The sequence below is a fragment of the Pseudopodoces humilis genome, chromosome 19 (assembly GCF_049639895.1).
Source record: "Pseudopodoces humilis isolate 2021_Gansu_Grassland_sample_001 chromosome 19, ASM4963989v1, whole genome shotgun sequence".
In the NCBI taxonomy this organism is placed as follows: Eukaryota; Metazoa; Chordata; class Aves; order Passeriformes; family Paridae; genus Pseudopodoces; species Pseudopodoces humilis.
In genome coordinates, this window is record NC_142218.1 from 7,900,944 (window position 1) to 7,914,157 (window position 13,214).

Here is a 13,214-nt window from a genome sequence, read left to right on the forward strand (position 1 = left end):
ACAAATCATGCAGGAAATAGCGCTGCAAGACTGACATGTATTTACCAAACAGGTTTGTCAAAACTCTGGATTAACCATGGGGGAGTGACAAAGGGAGCTGGGAATGTCGGGGAAGCACAATGGGCCCCGGGTCCAGACCCAACCTGGGTGCAGGTTCTGCTCTGTGAATATATTCCACATTAACATTTCCCTCCATAAGGCCGTATGTGGATCCATACACGCTGATGTTCTGTTTGCAGCACAGGCACATGTGCATCTCTCACGCTCCCGGTCCCCACGGGGGTGTCCGCAGCCGACCTTGGGCGCTCCTGGCCGCGGGCACGGAGCGCTCCAGGAGCCGGTGCCCTGCTGCTCCCCGCACAGGCTCCAGGACGTGGCGCGGGGGCTCCAGAGACGTTTCCTCAGCAAATAATTTGGGAAGGTTGATCTTGACAGTTACAGCAGGAAGCGTGTGGGAAGTGCCATGAGTAACCGGGCTGTGCTGGAGAACGGGACGTGCCGTGCCGTGCCAGCACAGCCTCATCTCCCAAACCTCCCGGACGCCAGTCACAGCCCGGGACAGCAGCTTGGGGTGCCTGTTCCTGCTTCTCCACCCCAGCCCAGGCGATTAGGGCTGAGCCACAGGGATTGAAATGGGGCGCAGAATTCCGGTTATTTAATGACTTGACTTTATGAAAGTGCGTCACTAATTAGAGGCAGGGATCTCCTCAGAGCTGGACTGCTTAAAATTAAAACTACGACGCTGGGGGGGACTCCAAGGGCCGGGTGGCTGCAGCGCGGGGCCGCCCCGGCTCCCCCCTCCCCTTCCTCCTCCTCCGAGGTTACGCCGGGCGAGGAACCCAGGGCCACCGGGCGGAGGGCACACCCGGCCCGCCGGGCTTCGCAGACGGGGAGGGACCCCAAAACCCGGCTGGTTTCTTTTTTTAAGGTGGTTGTGCCGCTCCGGCAGAGGGGAGTTGCCATAGAAACGGGGGGAAACCCGGCGGGGGGGGCGGGGAGAGGCACCCGCGGCGCCGTCGCTTTAAGATCGCAGAGGAGGGAGCAAATTACGCAGCTGCACGGCTCATCCCTCCCTCCCTCCTTTCTCCATCCATCCATCCCTCCCTCCCTCCCTCCCTCCCTTCTCCATCCCTCCCTCCTCCATCCCTCCCTCATCCCTCCAGCGCTCCCGGCCGCCCCGCCGCACCCATGGAGGCCGGCGCAGGTGATGGAGGCGGGGGAGGGCGCGGGGTGCGGGGTGGGGCGGGGGTACCGCATCGGGTACCCCACCGCACCGGGTACCCCACCGGGCCCCGCACCGCCGCCGCTCACCGTCCGCTCTCTCCCTTCCCCGGCAGGTCGCTGAGTCCCCCACCCCGGCGCTGCCGCCCCCGACATCGGCGGGGCCCCGCGCAGGTGAGCGGTGCGGGGCGCGGTGCGGGGGGCGCGGTGCGGGGCCCCGCGGCCGCCGTGACTCATCCCTTTCTGGCTGCACATTCGGGGTGGGGAGAGGCGGGGGGCGCAGCCGGGTCTGCCAGCGCCGCTCTGCATTGGGGGGAGCGGGAGCGGGGGGGTTCCCGGGACACAGGGTGCTCGGGGCGGGTCACGCATCGGGCCCGCAGCGCACCCGCATTGCGTGTGCCAGACCCCCGCGGCACACACCAGACCCGTACTGCTGCACCAGAGCCCACGGCGTGCGCTGGACCCCCGTGGCACGCAATGGACCCACGTCTGACTTATCAGACCCATATCTTATGTACCCTGACCCGCACTGCAAACCCACCTGGACCCCCACCACACCCACCGGTCCTGCTTCACAGCCCTGGACCCATATGACATGCACTAGACCCACAGCACCAGCAGCCATGCATTGCACCCACCAGACCTGCACTGCACTCGCCAGACCCACATCTCATGAACCTGACCTATTAAACATGCACCAGACCCTTCCTGCATGCCTCAGACCCTCCTTGCACAACCCTGACTCACATTTCATGCAGCAGACCCTCCCTGCATGACCCCATCCTACATCACACGCACCAGACCCATATCTCATGCACCAGACCCTTGTCACATGCATCAGACCCTCCCTGCACGCCTCAAACCCACATCTCATGCACCAGACTCTCCCTGCATCCGCCAATCCCCTGTCACATGGATCAGACCCACATCACATGCACCAGACTGTCCCTGCACACCCCAAATCCCCCCTGCACTCCCCAAACCCACATCTCATGCACCAGACTCTCCTTTCAAGCACCAGCCCCACACATGCTTGTGCAGCATATCAAAGTGTCTCTGGCACCATGGGGCATTGCAGGAGCTGGGGCTGCTCTGCAATTGACATTTTATTATTTAATGGCTTCATGCTCCGTCTCCAAAGGGACACAGGAACACCCAAGCAGGTTGATGAGCTGGGTGCTCTGTTCTCCCCACAAGGTCAACGCTGTGGCTGATGCACAGAACCCACTGCTGGGTGCCTGTTCTGCTTATAAAATCCCGGTTTTCCCACCCTCTTTGGGCAACAGGCACGTTGTGCTATGACCTTGTGCCAGAAGATGCAAATCCTGGTGGCCAGGGGTCCCGGGGTGGAGGTCAGAGGGGCAGTGCCCCCATCTCGGAAGTGCTGCAGCGGGCTGAGGCAGGAGATGTGGTGTGTGGTTAAATGTGTGGTTAAAGTAGGCCATTCCAGCCGTGTGGAGGCCAGGACTAATCCCCCGGCGCCGCCGTCATTCCCAGCCCTCGCTCAAGGTGGATGGTGGCTAGGGGAGACCTGCTTCCGCCGCGAGAGGCACGGAGGGGAGGAGGAGCTGTTGCACTGGAAGCTGGGTTTGTCTTCCAGGTTTTTGCCTTTGTATCTCAAAGGAGTGGGCTGTTCCTTCTGCTTCACACAGCTCAGCTCAGCTCGGCTCCTGCCAGAGCACCTCTGCAGGATGGGCTGTGCAGTGGGAAGTCACCTCCATCCCATCCTGCTGACCTTCCTGGTCCAGGGTGAGACCACGGGGTCTTCATCCTGAGTATCCCACTCCCGCTCTCATGCTGCTACAGCACTTGTCATGGAGCTCTTCTCCCATTTCCCTTTGGCTCCAGAGTCCCCAACAAGACCCCAGCCTTTGCCCTCTGGTCAAGCACCTTATTTTTAGCTAATTAGGGCTGGGAATTGCTGCCTCCCCATTCAGAGTTGCAGCCAGGTCAGCTGGAAAAGTGATGAGCTGCATAACCTGAGCTTTCCCAATGGTGTCTGTTTTCCTGTAATCTCTGGATGTCAACTCAGCATTTTATAACAAACAGGAGAATAAAAGGAGACGCTGCTGCCTTTTGGAATGGGATACAACCACTCTTAGCAACATTGATTTTTCTGGTGGTGTTGCATAAACACCCCATGGGGTTTGTCTCTGCTTGTGCCCCGAGCACTTGGCTCTGCCCTGAGCTGGATTTAGTGTTGGCTTTGGCAGTGCCGGGTTAGCAGTTGGATTTGAAGGTATTAAAGGTATTTTCCTACCTAAATGGGTCTGTGATTCCATGATCTCCCTCTGCCTGGGACCCAGGTGAAGCTTTGGGATGAACCCCTCTACACTGGGGCAGAGGCTTCCAGCTTCTGGAGATATTCCTACATCCTTGGAATCTTCTTGGAGCAAAAGCAAAGCAATCCCTGTATCCCGAAAAACCCCCATTGCAGGAGGAGGAGTGGACATGGTCATGGCAGCCCCCAGCTGCCCAGGTGGTGGCCTCAGTGCTGACCTCCTCCTGCACCAGGACTTCTGCCAGCCCTGGCTGCTGGATCCTGCTCCTTCCCACTGCAACCCAGCTGTATCCCAGTCCCTTTTCCAGTGCAAGCAGCCCTGGCCTTGCCACTGTCCAGGAACAAGAGCTCTGCCCCACGTCTGCTGCTGGTTGTTGGCCACATCCAGCACTGTGCTTATTTTTAGTGTGTAGAAAAGCAGAGCCGGTGTCAGGAAGGCAGGGTAGGTCCTTGTGAGCCCTTTTTGGCCCCTGGAAAAACAAAGCCGTGATTTTCCTCTCTGCATTCCCCCTGCTTTTACTCTTGTTCATCCTGGGAGGCTGAAGATCTCCCAGGGGACCCATGGGGACACCACAGTTCCTCTCCGTGGTCTCTGCAGTGGGTGAAGCTGCTCTCAGACACTTGGGCTCAGTGCCACCATTGCAAAAGATTCCTCACACAGGATGTGCCAAGGGAAACACAGAAATCCGGCAGCAGGCAGGATGATGGGAGCCTCGACAAAGGAAGCAGTCAGCGAGAAATCCAGAGAAATGTGGCAGCTGCTGGCACAGCAGTGTTGTGCTGAGCATCGACATGGGCAGTGAGCTGCAGGCTCTCACACCTCTCATGATCCCTGTGGGGATGGGGTGAGCTGGCAGCAGCTGGATCCCTCTGAATCCCACAGAAGCTGAGCTTAGGAAGCTGATGGGAGCAATCTCTTGAGCCTGCAGCCATGAAACCCTCAGAGGAACAAGCTGAGGAACCATTGGAGGTTTCAGGGTCTCTCCAGGCGTCCTGTGTCCCTGTTTCCCATGTGAGCAGCATCTAGGAAGGGCCATACCTGGCTGGTTTGTCCATCACTGACACAGCCAGGGGATCCAGCAAGGAGTGGGGAAGTGGCAGGATTTGAGGTGAAGAAGCATCTCTGTGGGGCAGTGATCCAGCTCAGCCTGGGGCACCAGGCTGAGCCCTCATTCTGTCACTGCTCTGCCATCCATCACTGTCATGGTGTGATGAGTAGGTCAGCAGTGCCCCAGGTCCCCTCTGTGGCTGGCAGGAGCTGGGGACCCACCAGGAGATGAGCCCACGGTGTCACCCACCCCAGGACAGTGGCACTGTGGGGGCTTGTGCTGATTCTGCATCCCAGCCCTCTGTGGGGGATCTGCTTTTTCATGCTGTTGCTCCAGCTGTTTCCTTATCAAGGCCCATTGCTTTTATTTATCAGGAATTCCCCAGGCTAATTCCACTGCATGGAACAAGCCCTGGTTCGTGCTGTTGTTGGTAAAAGCTCTGTCCTTCTGTTCCACATGTGCTGAGAGACTCACAGGGAGTTTTGCTGTCAGCAGCACCAGCAACACACAGGTCTTTGCAATGGGCACTGTCCACCCTGCTCAGCCCTCAAGCTGCATTTTAGGGGATTTGCAGGGTGCTGGACCACACAGGTGGTTTGCAGGACAATCTCAGGATTTGGTATAAGTTGGAGTGTCGGACCCTGGCCCATGCTGGCATTCCCAGGTAGTAAGGGCAGATACAGAGGTGCTGTGCTGAGCAGGGTCCTGCTGGTCCCCCTGTGTGGAGACAAGGCAGTGCCCCACAAGTCATCTTTGTCTTGGTCCATGAATTGCCCTGACCACCCCTGCTGTGGAAACAGGCTGAGAGAGCTGGTAGAGAAGAGAAGGCTCCTACGAGACCTTACGAGCCTCTCCCAGTGCCTGAAGGGGTTGCAAGAGAGCTGGAGAGAGACTTTGGACAAGGAGTGGCAGGACAAGGGGGAATACCTTCCAACTGACAGAAGGCAGGGTTAGATGGGATATTTAGAAACAATTCTTCCCTGTGAAGATGGTGAGGCCCTGGCACAGGTTGCCCAGAGAAGCTGTGGCTGCCCCATCCCTGGGGGTGTTCAAGGCTGGGTTGGACAAGGCTTGGAGCAACCTGGGATAGTGGAAGGTGTCCCTGCCCACAGCATGGGGTTGGAATGAGATGGTCTTCAAGGTCCCTTCCAACCCAAACCATTCTGTCATTTTAACCCCCTGCTACAGGCAGGGATGCCACCCGCTAGACAAGGGTTAATCCTGGATTTCCCCTTGCTTTCCTGGTGAGGCTCCATTGGTTAAATGGTTAGACTCATCCTTGTGCATGGGGGTAATTCTGAGTGCAGATCCATCATTTCCTCTGCCCTTAGTAGCCACGTACCACATGGGAATGTGTGTGTTTAGCTTTGGTGCTGAATCTGCCCACCTTGCCTGTCCTGGGCAGCCTGTGGGCACAATGAGGCTTCTGGGGAGATTGAAATAGCTGGTTGATCCTTTGGGAATAATGACAATTTATTATCACTGATTAAATTCCAGACACCCTGGGTGCTGTGAGAGGCATCAAGCTTCAGTGTGGGCACCAGGCAAGTCTGCAGCAGTGAGAGGAGGAGGAAATGAGGTCCCCAGACAATGAGGCCAAATCCAGGTGTCCCCACAGAGCTGCTCCAGGCTGTGGATGCTGGTGGCAGGTGCCTGGGGTGTTGTGTGGGCTGCTCTCAGGAGCCCCATGTGCTGGACACACAGGTGCCATCCGCAGTGCTGGCACTTGCTGGTGTCAGGGGGGCACAGAGGGACCCCTGCACAGAGCAGTGTGGCATGAGGGTGACCTTGCCATGAGTGGGGAAGGTCCAGGTACAGCTGAGCTGATGATGGGCACCACAGGGCTGATGCTGGGCACCCCTGGGATAATACCAGATACCACTGGACTGCAGGGGAGGGGGTGAGGAATCAGCCCTCTCAAATCTCCCTAAATCCCTGCTTGAGAGCTGCTGGAGTCCAGGCTGTGCTGCAGCCCCGTGTGGCACTGCTGGAGGGTGATGGAGAATCCTGGAGGATGCTCCCGCCAGCGTGAGGCCACGCGCGGCTCTTGCTGGATGCTGATTCACACTGCTGCAGTAGCAGAGCTCGCTGCCCACTTGGGAACAGTGATCCAGCAGGACCAAACTCTGCCTTCCCCTGCCCAGGTCATCTCTGGGAGAATCCATCCCAGGTGGGAGCAGCAGGATCCCAAATCTTTCTTGTAGTGTCCCAGGAGTGCTGGTATCCCTCTGTCATGGGGCACTGTGCCTGCTGGGACTTGGGACTTCACAGCACCAGTGCCCTGGGATCTTTGATGCCCTGGTTTGGGGATCAGGGAGCAGCAAATCTGGGCAGAGGAGGGGCCTGGGCTAGCCAGGGTGGGCTTTGAGGTATCCTGGAAGAAGAATAACCTGGGGTGGCAATTGCGGAAGGCTGAGTTGGATGTTCTGCCTCCTCTGTTGTCCCACTCCTCGCGCTCCCCTGGAGCAGGGCCAGCAGCACAGAGTATTTCCTGTCACCCATCGATTATGTGTTGGCAGGTCCCGTCTCCTGCATTGTTCTGCCAAAATCTGAGATAGATGCTGCCATTGTGAACAGGCCTGGGGTTGGGGGGGCCCTGGCCCGTCGGTCTCTGGCAGTGTGGGAGCACAGTGGGGATCCCAGCGGTGCCATGGGATGCTCGGCAGGATGCGGGTGTTGAGCAGATGCTTCCCTCACTCCCTCACATCCTGCGTGTGCCCGAGGTGCTGCAAGCCTCTGGATCTGGCCTATTTATTTACAGGAAAGCAGGCTCTGTGTTCCCCTAGGGATTAGTGGCTGCTGCCTCATCATGCAGGGATCTGTTCTTCCTCACCTGATTTCACAGCTGAATGGGGGATTTGCACTTAATTAAGGAAAAGCAGGCACGAAGCCCACTGCAGGGAGAGCTGCCTGCCCGGGGAGCTCCATGGCTGGGTCAGAGCCCTTGTACCATCTCTGCCCCCATTTATGCCACCACTGCAGGCACTCTGTCCCTGTGGCATTTCCCTGATTCCTGACAGGGATGGGGATCTGGGAGCAGGGGGAAGCATGTGCCATGATGAGAAAGGAGCTCCAGACCATGGGCAGGCACCTGCTCTGCTTTTGGGTTTGCATTTCAAATTAAGAACACCCTTGCCGTGTGCCCACAGGATCCTGGTGGGACCGCAGGGAGGCAGCATTCTGGCATTTCTGGGCTGTGGGAGACAAGTGGGAAGCAAAGCCCAGATGTGCAGGGGATGCTGTCCTCATCTGTCCCTTTACTGGTGGCCCTGGGGTCTGTACTGATGCCCTGGTGCCAGGGCTCACCCCACAGGGTCCCCATCTCATCAGGGCTATTTTCCTGCCTTCACCTGCTCTCTCTGTTGCCTTCACCCACAGTTCCCTGTGCCCAGGACTCGTGGCACCGCGGCCATGTCCGTGCCGGGGAGCAGACGCGCGTCCACAGGATCACGAAGGTGAATATGCTTCAACCTCTGACCTCGGGACTGGACACCAGCGCCTGCAGCCGGGATGAGACGATCCCCACGATCCCCACACCATCACCAGCTGCCACTTCGCAGCACGAACCCCCAGCCCAGCTTTCAGGGGTTTGCATGGCACTGCCCGCTGCACAGCACTTCCCTGTCCGTGCATGCAGCTCCCCGAGTGCTGCACGCCCCGTCCCTCTGTCCGTCTGTGCCACGGCCAGGACCGACCCCTCCGTCCGTCCAGGCGAAGGCAGGCAGTGGTGGAGAGCACTGGGTTGGGGCAGTGAAACTGGGAGGTATGTTAGCCCTTGGAAAATGTCTCCTTGAGCTGAGTGGTTAAGAGAAGAGAGAAAAATCATTTATTCCCCTCCCATTGTCTCCATGACCTGGACTGCCGTTAGGGAGGTACAGGCTCAGCGTGGGCAGGGAGAGGAGGCAGAGCTGCCCACGTTGGGTGATGCTCTGGCAGATGTGGCTCGAGCTATGCCGGGACTGAGCTCCCAGGGGACTCACAGGGGGCTCCCGAGGGGCTTCCAAGGGGATTCCAGGGGTTCCCAAGATCCTCAGGGTGCAAGGATGCTGTGCCAGCATCCAAGGGCTGCCACACCAGGGAAGGGGGAGCGGGTGGACATCCCCCCAGCCCTGCCTTTGTGCCCGTCGCCATGTCCGTGCAATTTTGATCCCTGCTGTTTGTTTTGTCCTTTTGTCTTGTGTGTTCTCGGTGTGGTGGTTGGCAGTCGCGGGGTTTATGGACGGAGTGGCTTTGCCTCCTTCTTTAAGTCTTCAGCGCCCTCAGCCACTCGGCCTGAGACACAGCCTCTTCTCCCTGCCTCCAGGCGCCCCTCGCCCCCCGGGAGGGACACCTACGGCACCTCCTCGCTGAGCAGCAGCAGCAATTCTGGCTCCTGCAAGGGCAGCGACAGCAGCCCCACCCCAAGGTAACCCATCACCCGTGGCCCCAGGGCGGCTGCTGGGTGTCCCCGGGCAGGGGGAGCAGCTGCCGGTGCCGGTGCCCAGCGGGGACAGGAGCGCAGGGGCCGCTGGAGCGAGGCTGTGCGCTTGATGGCTGGGGGAGCCGGAGCTGGCGGAGCTGCTGGTGTGTCTCCACAGACCCTCACTACCCTCCTCCTCCAAACCTCTCCGCCGCTGTTGTTGTGTCGTCTCCCTCCCTGTCCCCCCCGCCTGCCACCCAGGGATCCCCCGTCCTCTTCCCTCCGTCCTGCTGTGGCTGTGGCTTGCACGCTGCACGCTCCCTCCCGCCACTCCTGCTTTCCAAGGAGCACCCGGATCCTTCCAGACCAAAGGCACGAGGGCAGGAGCTTCGCTTCCATCCCCTCGTGTTGCCCGGCAAAGGTTTGGCAAGAGCTGGTGGCCCCCTGGCTTCTCAGCAGGGAGCTCCGGGTGTGTTTGGGGCACAAACAGGCGGCACCAAGCTGTGGGATGGGCACCAGCCCCAGCCCTGCAGGCACAGCAGCCTGTGGTGCACTGCTCGTCACCTGCCTGTCCCCTGCCCCTGCCAGCTCCCAGAGGTGGAATCATTCTGGGAGGATCTGAGGGGTCCGAGGACGACATGGTGAGCAGGTGTCATGCGTGCTGTGGCCGGAGGCAATGACCGTCCTGCTGCCATGGGGCATTCCAAGGCATGGATGCTTCTAACACAATGCTTCTGGACATGGCTAAAGGCTGCTGGGCTGAATGGACACCATGCAGGGGGGCTTTGGGATGCCTCCTTTCCATACACAGGGAGTTCGGACCCCCACTGCCATGCCAGAGCCACTCATGCAGCTCCCAGCTCTCCACGTGCCTCCCAGCTTGGCCATGTAGCCCTGTCCCTGACCAGCCCCTGCTCTCCACACTGTCCCAGGCTTTGGGCCAGAGCTGTCACTTCCTCTGCCCCAGTGCCAGTGGTGGCACAAGGAGGGTCCAGACGTGCTGCTGGCCCAGCCCAGAGCAGATGCTGGATTCCCTGGCTTGCTCCAGGGAAGGAGCATCATGGGCAGGACAGCCACTATCTCAGGACCTGCTCCATCCCAAACCCTTGTGCCTTCATCTCTGGCAGGGCTGATCCCACCCTGGGGTCTCCATCCACTACAGTTATTTCCAGGAAGGTCACTCTGGGCACACAGAGTCCTCGGTGTCCCTGCACCACAGAGGGAGAGCACCTGGCAGCAGCACCCATGTGTCGAGGAGCTGCACCCACACTCCTGCCAGGACACAGCACCAGAGACACCCACCCTGTCTGTCCTGCCAGAGGCACAACATGCAAGACACCCACCCTGCCCCTCTTGCCAGGGCACAGCACCCTCACGCACCCACCCTGCCCCTCCTGCTCTCAGGGCTCCTTTGGGATGTGTTATGGGGCTGCACCCCAAGAGCAGGCCTTAGAACCCCTGGGTCAAGCCTGTGCTGACCCTAGCACTGGCAGTGGGTGACATCTGTGTCTCCTCAGGCGCTCGTCCAAGTACAACCTCTGCAGTGACAACCATGGGATAAAGCCACCGACGCCGGAGCAGTACCTGACTCCCCTGCAGCAGAAGGAGGTCTGCATCCGGCACCTGAAGGCTCGCCTGAAGGACACACAGGAGCGGCTGCAGGACAGGTGAGCACGGGAGCTCATGGTGAGGGTGCCAGCACCAGCCATCGCCACCCGCTGTGGCAGCTCCTGTCTGGGACTGGTCCTTCTGGGTGTCTCAGTTCCCAGCACGGCACCTTGTCCTCGTGCTCGTGCCCAGGGTGCGGGGTCACAGTTGTACCACGGCATTGCTGGCATGAGAGATCTGGCTCTGCTGACTGTCTGACCTGGGAGCTGCAGATTTGGGGACTGGAGAGCCCCACGTCCCACCTGCAGTGGCTGTGTTCTCCCCTCACCCTGTTTTAAGTCCCTGCCACGCTTTTGCTGAATTTCAGCGTCAGAGGGTGGCTAATCCCCATCTGCTCCTCTCAGGCTTAGGCACAGCCCCGCCGCCGTGCCAGCTGCCACGCGCCTGCCCGGGGCACCTGCCCACCCCCACGCAGCCCTCAGGGAACCTGGGTGCTGCAGCCTCTCTGGGAGAAGGCTGAGTGTCACTTCCAGGGATCCCTGTGCTCCCCTTGCTCCCAACAGTGCTGCCAGGGGGCCCTGAGCATCAGTCCTGAGGGTCCTCAAGCATCAGTCCTGAGGGTCCCTAAGCATCCATCCTTGGGGTCCCTGAGTATCACTCCTGAGAGCCCCTAAGCATCACTCCTAGGGGTCCCTGAAGATTGCTCTTGAGGCTCCCTGCGCATCACTCCGAGGCTCCCTGAGCATCACTCCTGAGGGTCCCTAAGCCACTGGCTCCATCCCTTATTCCCAGTTGGGAGTGTTACTGGGTGATCTGGTGGCAAGCCAGTGCTGGGCACACGAGGACAGGGCTGTCCCTGTAGCCCCCTCAGCGGCGCGGTGGTGCCCTCCCGTCTCCGCAGGGATGCTGAGATCGAGGACCTGAAGACGCAGCTGTCACGGATGCAGGAGGACTGGATCGAGGAGGAGTGCCACCGCGTGGAGGCCCAGCTGGCGCTGAAAGAGGCCCGCAAGGAGATCAAGCAGCTGAAGCAGGTCATCGACACGGTGAAGAACAACCTACTGGAGAAGGACAAAGGCCTCCAGAAGTATTTTGTGGACATCAACATCCAGAACAAGAAGCTGGAGACGCTGCTGCACAGCATGGAGGTGGCACAGAATGGGGCGCTGAAGGAGGAGGGCGCCGGCGAGTCGGCCGGGGGGTCCCCGGCCCGATCCCTCACCCGCAGCTCCACCTACACCAAGCTGAGCGACCAGGGAGCCGGGGACCGCAACGTGGGGGGCTCGCAGACCATCTCGCTGGACGAGGGGGCCGACAGCGGCTTCGTGGGGATGGAGGAGGCTCCGGGCCACACGGACCCGCTGGAGGTGGGGGGTGAGCTCGGCACCCGCCTGCCCCCCAGCAACACCTACGAGAAGGTGCTGGGACTGCGGAGCAGCGTGGAGGCAGGGGTGCAGGCCAGCTGCATGCAGGAGCGGGCCATCCAGACGGACTTCGTGCCCTGCCAGCCCGACCTGGACACCATCCTAGAGAAAGTGATGAAGTCCCAGGCTTGCAGCTTGGGCAGCCCCACCTCTGCCTGGGTCTCTGAAATGGAAGACACGATGCCCGTCCCCGAGCTCGCCAACCCCACCGGGACCACGGACCTGATGGTGGCCGAGCCCGACGCCGCGACGGCGGCTGCCAGTGCCGAGGGGGGTGTCCCCTGCAACCCGGCGGTGCGGCAGCCCCGCAGCTCCAGCCCCTCGGTGGCCATCGCCTGCGTGGCGGAGGAGGAGCTGACGGAGGTGACCGGCTGCGAGACCAACCCTTCCAAGAGCTACTGGAGCCGCCACTTCATCGTGGATCTGCTGGCGGTGGTGGTGCCGGCGGTGCCCACGGTGGCCTGGCTGTGCCGCTCGCAGCGGCGGCAGGGCCAGCCCATCTACAACATCAGCTCGCTGCTGCGGGGCTGCTGCACCGTCGCCCTGCACTCCATCCGCAGGATGGGCTGCCGCCCCGTCGCCAGCCCCGGCCCCGGAGGCACTGCCCAGCCCTGACCCCTCCGGCGCCCTCCACCCGCCCCCACGGACCCGACTGCTGATTGTAAAGCCCCGGCGTGGCACTGGCGGGTGGGAAGGGCCCGAGGGGTCTGTGGGTGCATCGAGGTGTGCTGCCCACCCCCCCAGCTCCTTTACCCTGAAGGAGGGAAAGAACCGTTGTTGGAAGAGGGGTGTTGGCACCCAGCGTCACCCCCCGCCGATGGACACCTCTGCCTGTGCCTCTGGCTGCGGGGGGCTGTGGGGCTGCACCCGCCAGGGGGGCTCTCCCTCCATCGCACTTGCTTTTTGTTTGTCGCCGGGTTATCCCCGGGGCCAGCCCTGCCACGGGCGGGTGATGACGAGGAGCCGCTGGCAGCGTGGGGCGCTGGGGATGCAGCGGCTCCTTGCTCCAGGTGCAGTGTCTGTCTGTGGGCAGGGGGATGGGGGGTCCTGGCCAGACACAGGGATCAGCTCCGGAGCGGCTCGGGCCAGACCTCCATTCCCTAGGAGATGCCTCCCCACCCTGGGATGGAACTGGGCTGCAGCTCACGCACGGAGCCCCCCGAGGAAGCCGTGGGCTCTCCCTCCCTCTGCTTTGCACTATATTCACTTTTTTTTGGGTACAGACTGAAGCC

At 60.7% G+C, this 13,214-nt stretch overlaps 1 protein-coding gene across 9 annotated transcripts; it reads left to right on the forward strand.

The window, feature by feature from the left end:
• Window positions 1-849: 849 nt before the first annotated feature.
• SNPH (syntaphilin) lies at window positions 850-12,613 on the forward strand. Of its 9 annotated transcripts, none has more exons than XM_088064633.1 (6): window positions 850-928; window positions 1,338-1,395; window positions 7,930-8,314; window positions 8,756-8,956; window positions 10,468-10,617; window positions 11,460-12,613. In XM_088064633.1, the coding sequence occupies exons 3-6, from the start codon at window positions 8,013-8,015 to the stop codon at window positions 12,595-12,597; spliced, it is 1,791 nt and encodes a 596-aa protein (XP_087920759.1). In that variant the 5' UTR covers window positions 850-928; window positions 1,338-1,395; window positions 7,930-8,012; the 3' UTR covers window positions 12,598-12,613. The 9 variants fall into 9 exon arrangements, with proteins under 9 accessions (XP_087920759.1, XP_087920764.1, XP_087920758.1 ...); XM_088064638.1 differs by having other exon boundaries at window positions 7,930-8,006; XM_088064632.1 differs by lacking the exon at window positions 850-928 and adding an exon at window positions 1,111-1,204.
• The last annotated feature ends 601 nt before the right edge of the window (window positions 12,614-13,214 follow it).